At 39.5% G+C, this 17077-nt stretch overlaps 1 protein-coding gene across 1 annotated transcript; it reads right to left on the bottom strand.

Moving 5' to 3' along the window:
• Positions 1 to 10511: 10511 nt before the first annotated feature.
• Positions 10512 to 15507, bottom strand: LOC127215464 (hyaluronidase-4). The gene is made up of 3 exons (XM_051175911.1): positions 14554 to 15507; positions 12881 to 12970; positions 10512 to 10918 (listed from the first exon to the last, which is right to left on the bottom strand). Exons 1-3 carry the CDS (start codon positions 15505 to 15507, stop codon positions 10517 to 10519), a joined length of 1446 nt encoding a protein of 481 aa, XP_051031868.1. The 3' UTR covers positions 10512 to 10516.
• Between the last annotated feature and the right edge of the window lie 1570 nt (positions 15508 to 17077).

Below are 17077 nucleotides of genomic sequence, written 5' to 3'. Positions count from 1 at the left end.
AAGGAGAAATTTAGAACCTTTTCTACTGTCGTATGATTTAAAACAGTCCTGAGACATGTAGGCCACAAATCAGAAACAGTTTTAGCTTCCATTTTCTCTCCCAGAGAAAGCAAGTGCACAGGGACCAGAAAGCCTTTGCAAAAACTCCAATGTCTCCATTTAGTCTGTTTAGGCACTATTTTTCAGCAAGTTTATGAAGCCTAAAAAACTCGATCTGGGAAGAATTACTCTTGGTTGAAATTCCCCACTTTGACTAAATAATGTAAAATGTTTTGGTGAACTTTCTTTTTGGACATTAGCGGCCACTGTTCATGAGTGCTCCCACCCACTAAACCACAAACATGAAAAGAGTGGCTATAAAATTGGTGACTTCAAAAGAGATTTTTGTTTTAATGCTGTGGAATAGTCTTTTTGTTCACTGTGAATATGTACCTTTGCCAAGGCACCGTCTTATTGGCTTAATAAAGAGCTAAAGGGTCGTTAGCTATGCAGAAAGGCAGAAGGTACAGGTGGGAGAGCTAGACAGAGAGGACTCTGGAAAGAAGAAGGGTGGAGTCACCAGCAGACTGGAGGGAAACAACGTGTAAGAAAAGAGGTAAAAGCCACAAGTCATGTGGCAGCGGGTAGATGAATAGAAATGGACTGATTTGAGTTATAAGAGCTAGTTAAAAACAAGCCCAAGTTATTGGCCAAGCTTTCATCATTAATAAAAAGTCTCCATGTATTATATTGGAAGGAGGTTGGCAAAACAGAAATATCTGCCTACACATGGCACCCAATATCCAGCCACATATATCCACAGAAGAAATGAGGAAACTTTTTAAAAAAAGGTTCTCAACACACAAATGGAGCCAAATGTGACTTCCTAATCTTATGGCTCTCATGTTGGCTTTTGTACAGCTGGCTGCAGCCTGCATGTTTGAATGGCCAGTGCATCATGAGCTAAGCCATGTGGCATATTTAAGGTTTTCCTCATGCAAACAGAAAAGATTATAGATATGAAGTAAAACACGTTCAGATGAGAAAAAAACAAACAAACCTTTAAACCAGCTACAGTATGAAGGCTTAAGAAAAAAAAAAGAACAGAAAAGGGATATAGACAATCACAAACTTTAAAGTTTAAAAACAATAAAGTCTTTAAAGAAAGAGTAAAGTAATAAAAACAATAATAAGCCATGTAAACATGGGGAATATACAAGGAGTTTGGATCCTATATGTTTTTGTGTTGCCTTAGAAAGTCTTGATTACTGATAACTGCATTGTGCTGTGCTGATGTTGAAGTTTTTGAATGTTGATGAGTGAATGGTGTTGTATTGACTGAATATTTTGAATGCTGATGAGTGAACAACAGCTTCTTAGAGATATTGTATTATAGAAACAGCTAAACTAAACCAACCTATATATTTTAAAAATACTTTCAAAATGAAAATCAAAAGTATGTTCTGGGGAGAAGATATGCTTTTGTTTCTACTTGAAATGAAAAGATGTGGATTCGTTTCAGATTAAGAGACATCATATTTTGATAATGAACTGAACCTCTGAAACTGCAAGCAGGGCTCCTCAAGTAAATTTTTTCTTCATAAGAGTTGCTGTGAGAAGGATACAAGATAAACTCAAAAAAAAATCAGTAACCCTACTTTTTTCAGACGACAAAGAGACAGAGAAAGAAATCAGAGAAACATCACCCTTTACAATAGCCACAAGCAACATAAAGTATCTTGGTGTAACACTTACCAAACAAGTAAAAGACTTATGTAATAAGAACTTCGTGGCTCTAAAGAAAGAAATTAAAGAAGATACCAGAAACTGGAAAGATCTCCCATGCTCTTGGATAGGTAGGATAAACATAGTGAAAATGGCAATCTTGCCAAAAGCAATCTACAGATTCAATGCAATCCCCATTAAAATCCCACCACAATTCTTCACCGACCTTGAAAGGATAATAATCAACTTTATATGGAAAAACAAAAGACTCAGGATAGCCAAAACAACCATATACAATAAAAGAACTTCAGGAGGCATCACCATTCCTGACTTTAAGCTCTACTACAAAGCTATAGTTCTGAAACAGCCTGGTATTGTCACAAAAATAGACAGGTAGACCAATGAACTCAAATTGAAAATCCTGATATTAACCCACACACCTATGAACACCTGATTTTCAACAAAACAGCTAAAATTATACAATGGGGTGAGGACAGCATCTTCAACAAATGGTGCTATCAAAATTGGATGAGGGTGTGTAGAAGACTGCAGATAGACCCATGTCTGCTGCCATGCACAAAACTCAAGTCCAAATGGATCAAAGACCTCAACATCAATCCAGCCACATTGAACCTCTTAGAAGAGAAAGTAGGAGGTATGCTTGAACAAATTGGTATAGGAGACCGCTTCCTGAACATAACTCCAGAGGCACAGATACTGAGAGAAACAATTAATAAATGGGACCTCTTCAAACTTAGAAGCTTCTGTAAGGCAAAGGACACAGTGGACAAGACCAAACGGCAGACCTCAGACTGGGAAAAGGTTTTCACCAATCCGACAAAGGGCTGATCCCCAAAATATACAAAGAACTCAAGAAACTAGTCAACAAAACACCAAATAACCCTATTAAAAATGGGGTATAGAGCTAACAGGCCACCAGACTGATAGCTGGGAAGCCAGCATGGGACTGAGCAGTCTAAGGGACCTCAGACAGTGGAGCCAGGATGTATCCCTGGTGCACAAAAGGACCTTGTGAACACATCCCCCATGGAAGAATAACTGCCTTAATCTAGAGACAGGAGAGAAGCCCTAGTCCCTACTTCACATGACCTGTCAGATCTATATGACCCCAACTGGATGGCATTCCCCTACATATGGAATTGGGGTAGGGGGATGGGAGGGGAGGGTAGTTAGAGTGCATGTGAGAGGGCAGAGAGGGTAAAAGGGAGTGAAGGAGGGAAGGAGGGAGGAAGGGAGGGAGAGAGAATTGGGATCGACGTGTAAAATAATAAATTAAATTAAAAAAAAATGCTTTGACTCCAAAATTTAAGTTCAAGGACAAGTTACTGGGGAAAAGGATTTCTATTTTTGTTTCCACAGAAAATGAAAAGCTGTGGATTCCTTCCAGACTAATGTGGTTTGATCAAGCCAGACCACCTGAAACAGTACCAGGTGATCCTACATTCAAAACAGCTGGACAAAGCAGCCTTACGGACTACAGCCAGGATTTCTGCATCTTCTTAGAATCCCCCATGACAGCACCCCTTACCAGCAGGAAGTAGTTTGGGAAGAACAATGCCCAAATTCCCAAATATTGTCTATAAATGTTTGTTTTCATTTAAATGGACTTGGTTTTATATATATATATATATATATATATATATATATATATATATATATGAAATGGGGATGGAATAGTGAGAAAGTCATGAAAGGCTATTCTGGTGAGATGGAGGTTAAAATCCAGTGGTTTGACAATAAATGTACAAAACTAAAAAAAAAAAAAAACAAAAAACAAAAAAAAACGGGGTACAGAACTGAAGAAAGAATTCTCAATAGAGGAAATCAAAAAGGCTGAAAGACACTTAAGAAAGTGCTCCACATCTTTAGCTATCAGGGAAATGCAAATCAAAACCAATGATGACTAATGTTGGAGAGGATGTGGAGAAAGGGAACACTCCTCCATTGCTGGTGGGAGTGCAAACTCATACAGCCATTTTGGAGATCAGTGTGGCGGTTCCTCAGGAAAATGGGAATTAGTTTTCCACAGGACCCGGCAATCCCCCTCTTAGGCATATATCCAAATGATCCACATCTAGGCAACAAAGATATCTGTTCAACTATGTTCATAACAGCACTATTTGTAATAGCAAGAACCTGGAAGCAACCTAGATGCCCCTCAATTGAAGAATGGATAATGAAAATGTGGCACATCTACACAATGGAATACTACTCTGAAGAAAAAAAATAATGGAATCTTGAAATTCACAGGCAAGTGGATGGCACTTGAAGAAACCATCCTGAATGAGATAACCCAGTCACAAATAGAGGAACACAGTATATACTCACTCATATATGGATTTTAGACCTAGAGCAAAGGATCACCAGCCTATAATTCACACCACCAGAGGAACTAGGATACAAGGTGTATTCTAAGAGATTCATATAAAGTCCCTCATAGAATGGGGAAAGGAGAAGTCCCCCCAGAGTACAGGGGAAGTGGGGGGGACAGTAAATGGAGAGAGAAGTAAGAGAAAGCGAGGGGGAGGAGCGGAAAACACGTGCGACTAGGAAACTGAGTCCGGGTAGGAATAGGAGAGAGAGAGAGAGAGAGAGAGAGAGAGAGAGAGAGAGAGAGAGAGAGAGAGAGAGAGAGAGGACATAAAAGAGGGAGCCAATATTGGTTTGAAGAGAAAATTGAACCCAAAGAAAGGTCTAGAGAACTACAAGACTGCAGCCAATTAACAATTTGAGATTCCGTGGAAAGGTTACCATAAATGCTCATCCCAGATAGCGAAATCAACAACTAACTTATCCATGGAGCCCTCAACTAATACCTGTTGGAAACAGAAGCAAACACCCATACATAAATACTGAGTCGAACTAGAACCCAGATGCAGACGGAGAAGACAAGACCAAGCTGCAGAAACACATAGAGACAGCTGACCTGAACAAGGAGGAGCTAATGGGCCCCCAGACTAATAGCTGGGAAGCCAGCATGGGACTGACTCAGATCCCCCTGAATATGGGTCTCAGCCAGAAGGACTGAGCAGTCTAAGAGACCTCAGACAGTGGAGCCAGGATGTATCCCTGGTGCACAAAAGGACCTTGTGAACACATCCCCCATGGAGGGATAACTGCCTTAACCTAGAGACAGGATGGAAGCCCTAGTCCCTACTTCAAATGACCTGTCAGACCTACATGACCCCAACTGGATGGCATTCCTCTATATATGGAATTGGAGTGGGGAGCTGGGAGGGGAGGGTGGTTAGGGTACATGTAAGAGGGCAGAGAGGGTAAAAGGGAGGGAGGGAGGGAGAGGAAATTGGGATTAACATGTGATATAATAAATTAAATAAAAAAAGGAGTTGCTGTGAGAGATCATTTCCTATGGTGGGATACCTTGCTCAGCCTTGATACAGAGGGGAGGTGCTTGGTCCTGCCTCAACTTGGTATACCCACTTTGTTGATTCCCCCAAGGAGGCCTTACTCCCTCTAAGGAGTAGATGGGGATGCAGTGGGAGGAGGTAGTGGGCTGGAAAAGAGGGAAGGGATGGAGAGGGAACTGGGGCTAGTATGTAAAATAAAATAAAATAAATTTTAAGTTAAAAAAGGAGAGAAAAAAGAGAGAGATCATATTGACTGGGGGAGACTCCCTGAGTACCTTGGCTGCAGACATGGGGGACAAACCAACAAAGACTACAGGAAAGGTGACATGTAAGCTTGGCATGGGAACACCTTTGAGAGCTATACCAGCTTGCTTCTTAGGTCCATTTGATTGGAAAGTCTTTTCCTATCCCTATACTCTCAAATGGTCAAAAGGCATTTAAGGAAGTGTTCAACAACCTTAATTATCAGGGAACCACAAATCAAAACAACTCCCAGATAACATCTTACACCTGTCGGAATGGTTAAGATCAAAAATACTGAGGAAAGCTTATATTGGAGAGAATATGGAGTCAAGGGAACACTCCTCCACTTCTGGTGGGAATTCAAACTTGTATAGCCATTTTGGAAATCAGTATGGTGGTTTTCTAAGAAAACTGGGAGTCATTCTACCTCAAGACCCAGCAATGTCACTATTGGCCGTTTACCCAAAGGATGTTCAATCATACCACAAGGACATTTGAACAACGATGTTCATAGCAGCATTATTCATAATAGCTAGAAGTTGGAAACAACCTAGATGTCCCTCAACTGAAGAATGAATAAGGAAAATGTGTTACATTTATACAATAGAGTATTTATTACTCCACAATAAAAATAAAATGGTACCCTCATGAAATTTTCAGGCAAATGGACAGAACTAGAAAAAAAAAAAAAAAAAAAAACATCCTGAGTGAGGTAACCCAGACTCAGAAAGACAAACATGGTATGTATTCCCTCATAAGTGGATGTTAGATGTAAAGCAAAGGATAACCAAACTAAAACCCACAGCTCCAGAGAAGCTAGGTAACAAGTAATCCCCTAAGAGGGACACATGGATCTCCCTGGGAAGAGAAATGAAATAGTATCTATGGGGCAAACTGGAGGCAGAGGGAGTGATAAGGGGGAGGAGAGAGGGATGAGGACAGAAGGGAACGAGATGGCCTAGGTGGGGAAGGATACAGTGGAAGACCAGTGAAAGAGATATCTTAACACAGAGAGCCTCTATGAGCTTAGGGAGAAACCTGGTGCTGGGGTAACTTCCAAGAATACATAAGAAGGACCCCAGCTAAGAGTCCTAGCAATAGTAGAGATATACTTAAACTGGCCTACCCTATAATCAGATTGATGAATACCCCAACTATCATTATAGAGCCCTTGTCCTAATGGAACCAGACTCAGAGATCCACCATCAAGAACCAGGCTGAGCTGGAATCCCGGTGAAGAGAAGGAGGAGGGAATATATGAGTAAGGGAGGTCAAGATCATAATGGAGAAATCTACAGAGACAGCTGAACAAAGCTCATGGAAACACATGAACTCTAGACCTATGACTGTGGAGACTCCAGTGGACCAAACTAGGCCCTCTATATGTGGAGACAGTTGTGAAGCATGGGCTATCTGAGAGACCCCTGGCAGTAGGACCAATATACAAACCTAGTACATGAGCTAGCTCGTTGGAGCCCACTCCCCATTGTAGGATGCCAAGCTCAGTCTTAATGAATAGGAGAGGAGCCTGGCCCTGTACCAACCTATTGTGCCAGACTATGTTGGTTCCTCATGGGAGCCCTTAGCCATGAGAAGGGGTAGACTGGGGGGGGGGGGGAGTTTGAGCTAGGAGGGAGGTGAGAGGGGTGGGGGGAGAACTGTGGTTGGAATGTAAGATGAAATAAAAAAAAATTAAAAGGGGAAAAAATCCTGTTTCTCAAAAAGGTCTGTCAGATAATGTAGGCCAAAGTTAGGTGCCCCAACATCACAGAAGAACCTTGGGAGAGTGTCTAGGCAGCCGTTTCTATCATTTCTTTTAGTTTTTGAAAGTTACTTACTCTGCACTTCCTGTTTATTAAGGTAATATTATATTCTTCAGGGTTTTTGATGGAGTTAAAGACTAGATAGCCATAGTTATATTTTTCCTTGGTTATGAATAGATGATAAATTAGATACAGAACTTTGAACTCACCAAGATAGAATAAATGACGGAGTATTTCCTCCAAAATTGCCAAATACAAATGGATTGAACATTGTAAATGTAATTATTACCTGGTAATTGTTCTTATTGTTATAGTTTTCTGTGCTAAAGTTAAATTCTTTCCTTTTTATTTAGACAAAAAGGGAGAAATGTTGTGAAATAATCCTTTTGTACAGAGCCAAGGCACCTTCTGACTGGTTTAATAAAAAGCTAAAGAGCCATTAACTAATTCATACAGACTGAACTCTGTGAAGAAGGGTGGGGTTACCAGCAGAAGAGAGGGAATAGACATGCAAGAAAAGAGGTGACAGCCATGAGTCACGTGACAACGTGTAGATGATTAGGAACGGGTTTTTTAAGTTACAAGAGCTAGTTAGAAACAAGGCTAAGCTATGGGCTGAGCTTTCATGACTAATAAGAAGCCTCTGCGCATTTATTTGGGATCAGGCTGTTGGGATAGAAATCTCTGCCTACATAATGGCATTATTTTTACTACATGGATGTAAACATATTCCATTTATTTCAATACCTGTTTCTTTACTAACATTTTTCCATCTTTGACAGCAAGAGACTCCTGTTTCATTCTTTGTGTGTGTTGTTACTTATTTTGATTAGTAATGAATTTTAATGGAAGGATTTTTAAGTTGGTTCCTGACTATTTCTAGTACTGTTCTAGTGATCATGGATTATATCCTTGCTTTGTATCATCAGAAGTTGCAGATTCACATTGTACAGGACCTGTCTTAGAGTTGGGAATTGTTGTTTCTCTAAGATGCCCCAGATGTAAACATTACTAGTAGATCAATCAGTTGACCTAAGAGTTCTTTTTCAAAAAAGTTAAAAAAATAACAATTTCAGGTGCATGATGAAAGAATAGTATTGTAAGTTACATTACCATAAAAGTTGGTAAAATGATAAAAAAATAAATGAATAAATACCAATATGTCTTAGTATTTTCTGTTGAGATAGGATGAAAAAGTAGGTCATTTGGGCTTTAAAAGAAAGGCTTCAAGGCCTCAGCACTTATCTGTCTTAAGTAGGGCTTGTCACCATACTGAATCATACATACATTACAAAAATTACTTAGAGTCACAAGGACTTAAGTAGTCAATGAATGGCTACTAAGGGTGCTAAAACTCACCCAAACTATTTCAGTTCTCAGCCTTCCACATTCCAGCTCCCCACAATCTCATAAGTTCTAATTAGTCAGTGGGCCTTGTATAAGTCTTTGACATAGGTGTTGCTTCTGGACACTTAAGTTCACAGCTACATAACAAGTTCCAGACCAGCCTACCTAACTTAGACTCTAACTCAAAATAAAGTGTTAAGTCATTTGCTTACCTCCAATTCCTCTCCTGGAAGAGAAAAAGATTTTTAAATAATGCACCTGAAAATTATAAAATAATTACAAAAACCACTCACATCATTAATTGAAACACACAGTTTATAAAATAGTATCATATATATTATGATTACAAAATAAAAGTCATTTTACAGGAAATATTAGGGAAGACTACACCAAAAGTTACTAGTGTGCAGTATAGGGTTTATTGGTAATTTCTTTGGTTAGTCTTTTAATTTTGTAAATGTTCTAAAATGCTAATCACATCATCTTAAAAAGATTAATTTTTAAATAGTTAATTATGTAATCATACCTCTCATTCACAGCTGATGTGAATTTTGTTTATTTGTTTGTAACAGACATTTCAGAATTAAACTTTCACAATGCAATAACTCTGACAAGCAGGGATCCTGAGTTGAACTGTTCATTTTAGTTTTTTGTGCCTGGGTTTCCCTGTGTACCACTGGCTATTCTGGAACTAGCTCTGTAAGATCACGCTGGCCTCAAACTCATAGAGATCCACCTGCCTCTGCCTCCCCGGTAATGGAATTAGAGACATGTACCACCACTACTCAGCTATGAACTGAAATGAGTTAAGAAAGAGAGAAGTCATCAACTTTCATTCTTTCTTTATCAGCATTATGTCTTTCTTGAGTTATTCTTCCTATTAAATTATCATTATGGTAAGAAAATCCTATCCCCTAAGAGTGTCTCTCAAGACCACACCACAATGCATTAAGTGATTATAAGTGGTCCCTGCCTACAGAAGGAAACACCTTGACTATTTTATCTTTACCTTTTCTATTGTTGTGGTGATCACAAGATTATCCTGGATAGCTACATGTGCTAAGAACCCAAGAATGCAAAGTAGGTTGCTGTATTTAATCCCAGAATAATTTGCTGAGGCAAAAATTTTACTACCAAACTTCAGGTGATAGAGGGGAATATAAAGAAGTTGCTAAGATTTATAGCACCACGTATGTAGCAAAAACAATTCAAATCAAGTTTAAAGTGATTCAAAATCCAAAATTCATATGGAGAGCAAGGGGAGACAAAAACAGCTATTTTTTCTCACAGACTTTCTTGTCAACAGCAACTCTTAAGGATCATTTATTAAATCTTTCATTAAAAACTATTTCATTTGCAAAAGTCACAAGCTGCATTTTATCAACATGGCCCCAGCCATTGACTCTCCCACACCCTGAGCCTGGACAATCTTTTAATGGTATGAAGACTGGTAGGGTGTGTGAAGAAAGAGGTTGATGGTTGAAAGAGACCTTTTTAATGAGTTGGGAGCAACTCCCTGGGACTCTTCTAAGTTGACACACTGCTCTTCCATGAGTTCAGCAGATACAGGTGAAGCTGGCTGCCACTGCCTTTGATGAGTTCAGCAGGGAAGCAGATACAAGTGTAGCTGAAGTTGGCACAGAAACCCTGAATCTCATCTTCTCTGATGACCTACTTGACCAGGTCATGACTGAGGTGACCCCATCTGTTGAACCATGTGGCTACTTAGCAGTCTATCCTTAAATAAATTGTTACCTCGAAAATGTCCTTGAAATCAATAAGCATAATATTCGTTTGTCTCATTACATGTATATAATTAGAAAGAGAATAAAATTTGATTTAAACACAGTTTAAATATTCAAGTAAGAAAACAACGTACATTACTTTGCTCTCTCGGATCCGGTTTCTAACCAAAGTGTAGCAAATAAATTAATAGGTTCCTATTTATATTGTAACACATATGTTGACTTACAATACCTCTCAGAGGAGCTCATAAGAGAAAGAGTTGTGAAATCCATCTGTTCCCTAACATTCTACTTAAAAGGACACAGTTCCCTTTACTCAATTATGTCACAACTGAACGCTTTGATAACCTACTAGAACTAGCAGACACAGTGTTATTACTGAGCTAGAGAAAAGTGAGGCCCCAGAGCAGCTGTCGGCTTCCTTCATTTCTCCACAATCAGCCCCTTCATATCCCTGATAACAGTGGCATAGGAAATTCTCTCCCATCATAGCCAGATCTGCCTCTGATGCTTTTCCCTTCACTATGAATTCTCCATCCTCAGACTCCTCTATGTGGTAACTTGCAGGGTTCAAATGGAGGTAATGAGGTGCTTTCCATGTCTTCCGTATGCATCTCCCATTATTCTTGCAAAGGTGATGGCTGCACACCTCAGCTGCTGTGCTCACATTGATTATGTAGTTACCAAAATCGGAATTCACAAAGCGGTTCACCTTTGTACAGTTCTCCTGCAAAGGTATAAAAATGACTGGATCAGAGATTTTAGAAGGCAGTTCTTTAGACTGGGCTAAAACTGGATGGCTTTGTCTTAATGGGTAAACTCTTGAACTCTGCTATAACCCAAAGGTCTCAGATCAGAAATAAGAAAGGCCCTAGAGGCAGTCAGAGTTGTAATAAGGCAAAGTAACTGAACCAACAAGTTGGCCTGAGTCAACATGGAGGTCCTTGCCTTTCTTCAATTCACGTATCATTTTCTTTTCCTTCTAGCTCTCCAGGAGATGGGTAGTGTGAGAAAGAAAAGAACCACCACAAAGTAGAATCCATACCAGAGCCACTGCTACAGCCTATCTGTCGGGGATGGGTTGTTCTTTCTAGTTGTGACAGAAAATCTGAGTTGTCAACTTCAGATTTATTGGAGAGCCTCCCGCCTATAGCATTCAGGACTTATTGGTTAATTAAACACAACCTGTTTTATGTTCTACATTCCTAATCACAACTAGATTTAGGAAATCTGGGAACAATAGTTCCTGTGTGTCTTTTCTCATATGTGTTCTACATAGATGTTACCTCAGTTGTATGTACTATTTCCTGATGAAACTTTCTCATGAATCAGCAGCTGAACCTATGACTCTCTGGACATGCTCATAGATGTAGGTAGTGGCTCTTCTTCATTACCAACTTGAGTACATCTGGAATCAACTAAACCTCAACTGATTGGGCATACACCTGCGAGGGATTTTTTTTTTCTTAAGTTGTTTGAATTGGGAGAACCACTTCTAATCTGGATCTTTTTGGTGGGAAGATCCACCTTTAATCTGGACCACACCTTCTGCTGGCAGGCTCTGTGAAGGACACAGAAGAGAGAAGCAAGCTCTTTCTTTGCCTCCTTGCTCTAATCTCACTAGCAGGCCCATCACTGATATTATTAGAGCCTGCTTCTTCAGGATTCTGACATATTTCTGAAGACCAGCTGAGACATCCAGCCTCATGGACTGAGCAACTACTGAATTCTTGAAGCTTCTGTTGGCAGACAGCCATTGATGGACTACCTGGAAAACAGACTATAAGACATTCTAATAATCTCGTGTGTGTGTGTGTGTGTGTGTGTGTGTGTGTGTGTGTTCATTCTATAAGCTCTGTTCCTCTAGAGTCTAGAGAATCCTGACTAATACAGTGAACAAAGTTACAAATATTTTCATTAACAATGTCTCAATAGTAACAAATTGAACCCCTTTAAAAGTTCTAAAACTAAAATTAACATAGACTTCTCTTTGCAAATTAACCCAAAAATTCGAAGCTACAATCTTCACAACACTGGCTTAAATGTGTTATTGTAATACTTTGAATAAGTAAAACAAAGGACAACTGGAGATAAGAGATTGTGGTTAAGGTGGTTATGGAAGCCAGAAGATTTCTTGAAGTAAATGCTATTTCAGCTGGCAGAAATTGGAAAAGATATTTTAATCTTGCTTTAAAAAGTATTGATTTCCCCACTGGCTTCTCTATAAGAAAAAAAATAATTTCAATAGGAAGATTTAAAAGTTAGCATCTTTTTCTACTTCTCCAGATAGGATATGGTAGTCCAATGCAAGGGACACAACCTCAAAAATCTGTGGTGGTTAATAATAGTTTTACTACTAACTAGCCTGACTAGCTATTGACCTGCTTGCTTTTCCCTCTTGTCTCCTTGTCTATGAATGAAGAGACTAGTTATTAGATGACATGACCAATAAGTGAGCATACCTAAAACAAACACACAGAATACCTTATTCTCTGAGCACATGATGAATGTCAAACAAATATTGGTGTTATGATTACCATCTTTTGAAAGTTAATATTTTTAGGCCTAAGTACTAAGCATTGATTTTGACTTTTACCCTAAATCTGGCTTCCTATGGGAACACTGAGAGTTTTGATTAGAGTGACATCTATAGGAAAGCAGAACAATATACCCTGGAACAATAACTTACCTCAGATGAAGTTAAATTCATGTCTCCCCAAATAACAATGCCTGCAGCTCCCAATGCAGCACTTTCTCCTATGGTACTAATTAGATCTTGCTAGATGGAAGAGAATGAAGTTAATTAGTCATTGGAAGATAAATCAACTCACCAGGAATTAAGATTTCAGACTCCCTAGATTATCACGCTCTCCTTTCTTAAAGTGACATAAATGTGAAATGGAGTGAAGATCAGAATCCCATTTCTCTGATCATATCCAGCAGTGTGTGTGTGTGTGTGTGTGTGTGTGTGTGAGCGCGCGCGCACGCGCACGCACATGTACATGGATGTGCTTGTGTATGTGAGTTTGTGTGATTGTGTGTGTGTCACAATTATTTTGTTAATATTTAGATAGCTTCCCCAAATCTCCCAGAAATGATCTCTTGCCATTCTTAACTCAGTATTCACAGCTCATTTTTGTGGGTAGTGTAAATCTCAGCCCAGAGTGAAGACTTTCACCTTCTGGATAGTCATAAAGGTGCATTTTCCATACCTCCCCCAGGTACGCTACTTCTCCATCAAATGAGCGAGCATGGTACAGCCCAGGCCTGAGTGTTTCCTAAGTATCCACCTGAGGATGCCAAGCACTCAGAACATCCTTTATCTTTCAGCACAGTCTGCTCAACAGGAACTTACAATCAAGGAATGAAAGGAAATAAATGCCTCTGTTAAGCTATCTCAAACGCTTGGTGGTCATTAAAATGCTAAAATGCTGTTACATCATAAACGGAATGGCCGAAGCAGGTTTCAAGTCTTCTTGGTGCAGAAAAATGTAAACATTAGTACCCAAATCCACTCTTTTTCCGGGAAGTCTCTGTTTAAGTGACTGGAGCCACAAAGGAAGAGAATATCAGGCTGAAATTTGGCTGAGTTTAAAGGTTACTCTCCTCAAACAGGTGAGGTCCCTGGCAATGTACATAATTTGAGTGAAAACAATCAGGGACAAAGACAGTTCTCTTGGAGCTTTTACTTCATTTGCAAAACTACTCATGGTTAACTCTGAATTTGTAACCTTGAGTTGTAAATTTCTAACTCTGAATTAATAACCTACACCATTCTACCAGCTAATGAATTAGCAATAATCAGAGACACAGCTATATCTAAGATGACTACAGGTTTAGATACTTTTAGCCAGTTTACGATTGTTTCATACTTTTAAAACTGCTTTTCAGTTTACTATAGTTTTAAACCATCACAGGCATGGATGCAGCTTCCTTAGTAAAAGCAGGTATTATGTATTTAAAAGAAAACAAATTCTCCTCTCTTTATATTTGGAATGGTGAAGCCAGAAGCAGAAATATCTTTCATTCTACTTTCAAAATTTGCCCTATAACTTCTTAACCTGCTCACCACAAACTGTTTCAATCATCTCCCACCACAGCCAGTCATAGGGAATTCAGTAACTACTAGCCTCACACATTAGCTCTTTCCCACCTTGATGTGTCCTTTAAAAACAATGCTAACAAACAAGATAACAAAATTTAGTTTCCGTAAAGGAAGAGCCTAAGCAGACCAATACTCTAGGAAGAATACGATGCCATCTTCCCACTATCCAGATATTTTTCAAAGGGCATAATTATCAAGGAAATATTTCTCTTAGCAATGCAGCACAAACCTCCACCATGAGGCAAGGCAAGTCTTACCCTAGAAAGGAAGGACAAAGGTTCCTCTCTGTAGCCCAGCCGTGTGTAGATGAATACAGGCAGAGCATATTCACGTGATGTCATGGTAGAAGTCCTCATTGATTCATACACCCTAAATTGTGCGAAGTGCAAAGTATGTTCGCTGTCTTTAAAGGGTTTCCTGATACTAATAGCAGGATACAAGGCAGTACTGCTGTTCCAGAGCCAAGAGAGCTCATCGTTCCTCAGAACTTCCTCTTTGGGGCATGACCCAGTGTAGTTTGAGGAGTAAAAATTATAATTGTGGCAATCAGGATATAAATAATAACCCCAAAGGCCCTTGGGTCGGCTCTTGATTCCCAATTTAATAGTTTCCTCCATGAAAGCTTTTGCACTTTTCTCAAAATCTGCTTTGGCTAGATCTTCAGTATCCACAGACGATATGTTCTTTTTCATAGCAGAAATGAGTGTTCTTGACTTTTGTCTGTAGATATCCTTTGCATCCCAGTTCCGGGCCCACTGTGGGCGCCAATATTCCCAGTCTATAACAGCAAGTCCGCTGAAATTTTTGCCAGGGATGTAATAATTAATATCGTGGGCAGCCTTTTCCAGATGTGTCTGTAAGCTTGCGTTTTGGGGAAGACCCCCATTGATGGGGACTCCTTCTGATGTGTACCATGGGTAATATCCCAATTTGTTGACATAAAATATAGTAACATTTTGCTCCCTGTCTTTGAGTCGAGGGCTTCCAATCATCTGAAATATTTTCAAATTCAGTGTTAAATTGTATTTTATCAAACACAGGTCTGTTGGAGCATTCCAAGCAGCTATAAAAGGTTTCCTTTGGTAAATTGGAAGTCGGGCAGGTTTTAGAGATGAGATGGACTTCAGGATAAAAAATATAAGCAGCCCTGATGTAAGACGCATTGGCTGAACAACACATTGTTTTGATTGTCCTTCGGATAACAGTTTCATGATAAGATAGAAGCTCACACTACCTCTTCTTTAACGTAATCCAAAAGGCCTGTGGAGAGATTTAATTTTCCATTAGTGATTACTTCTAGGAGAAGGTGTGCTGTTACTGTTTATTTATATTTCCAAAGCACATTTATTTTAAAGTCATAATTACTTCCATAAGTGAACTGATATGTAAAATCAAGTGTCATGATCAGATTTCTACTTAGGGATAAGCAAAAAGATTCAAGAAGTGCCCAAGGACTACAAATCCTATATGTCCACAATAACATGTGAGTAACATGTGTGATATACGAATGGTCTCCCAAAGGCCATTCCCCATGGAGGGATACTCTCTCCGCCTAGACACACAGGGGAAGGCCTACATCCTGCCCCAAATATGTGACAGACTTTGATGATTCTCCACAGGAGGCCTCACCTTCTCTAAGGAGTGGATGGGTGGGGTGGGATGGGGAAATGGTGGGGAGATTGGGAGGATGGACAGAAGGGAGAGAGAACTGGGATTAGTATGTAAAATAAGGTTGGTTTTCATTTAAATAAGAATGAATTTAAAAAGACGTGCAATACATGGTGAAAAACAGATTGAAATAATGTTCATAATCACTTTGGAGAGCATGGCAATCTCAGACATTACCCTCAGGTACTTTAACTGTTTGCTTGTAACAATCATGGAACAGTCCGTAATTACATTCCCATTTTACAAAAGAGGAAACAGAGACAGGAATGAAGTGCCCTGATTGATGTTGCATTACATGAAGGATAAGGTGATGCAAACAAATACTAGACCAGATGGATGGTAAATTGGTGCGGGGATTAACCTGGCTGTGAGGGATGGAAGAAGGGAACAGAGATCAGAGGCAAAGAATGCTGCAGGGAGCTGCACTTGGGCTGACTTGGAATGACAAGTGACAGAGAATCGCCACACTTCCCTGTTAGTTTTCTGGGGAAACTACAACAGAATTACTTTTAGATAACCACAGCAAAGCCCTTAATGGTGTAAAATGTTCCTTCTGCACCAATGACATGGAGATGCCTTGTGCTTAAATATAAGGCTGTGATGTTAAGACATGTAGTAGATATTTTCTGGGTGTGGGTCCAGGAAACAGATCCCTTTCCATTTCCTCTGTGGTAAATTCTACACCACGTGTCTTGGTAAACGTGGAGTTCCCAGCTTCACTACTAAATAAGCTCCGAAGTCCAAATGTTTCCCCACATTTGATGCTGATTTGGACCTTGATTTAAAAAAACACTTAGATGCATCCTACTCTAGCATTCAAACTGTCTTGGGATTCAAAGAGTCTAAGAGGTAATGTTGATAGTGCTGATAAAATTCCAATATCCAGGAGGTAGGGAGTATGTAAAAGTGCTTGACGTAAAACTGTGAGAGTCTGAGTTTGGATCCCCAGGACTCCCACAAAAACATGTGCAGTTGAACTAATATGTAACCCCAAAACCAGGGGAATGTAGACAGGTGGATCCCTAAGAGGTCACTAGCCAGCAGCCTAGCTGAAGTAATGAGTTTAAGGTTCTCAAAGAGATCTGCCTTAAAAACTAACATGAAGAGTGATAA

This window comes from Phodopus roborovskii, unplaced genomic scaffold (assembly GCF_943737965.1).
Source record: "Phodopus roborovskii unplaced genomic scaffold, PHOROB, whole genome shotgun sequence".
Classification (NCBI taxonomy): domain Eukaryota; kingdom Metazoa; phylum Chordata; class Mammalia; order Rodentia; family Cricetidae; genus Phodopus; species Phodopus roborovskii.
This window is presented reverse-complemented; position numbering and strand designations above follow the sequence as displayed.

Bases quoted from the DNA above. Each gene is read 5' to 3' on its own strand.
- LOC127215464 (XM_051175911.1), bottom strand. From the start codon at position 15,507: ATGAAACTGTTATCCGAAGGACAATCAAAACAATGTGTTGTTCAGCCA. The intron at 12,971-14,553 runs GTAAGACTTGCC...TCTTCCATCTAG, and splicing joins CTTTGTCCTTCCTTTCTAGG to CAAGATCTAATTAGTACCAT. The intron at 10,919-12,880 runs GTAAGTTATTGT...ATACCTTTGCAG, and splicing joins TGAATTTAACTTCATCTGAG to GAGAACTGTACAAAGGTGAA.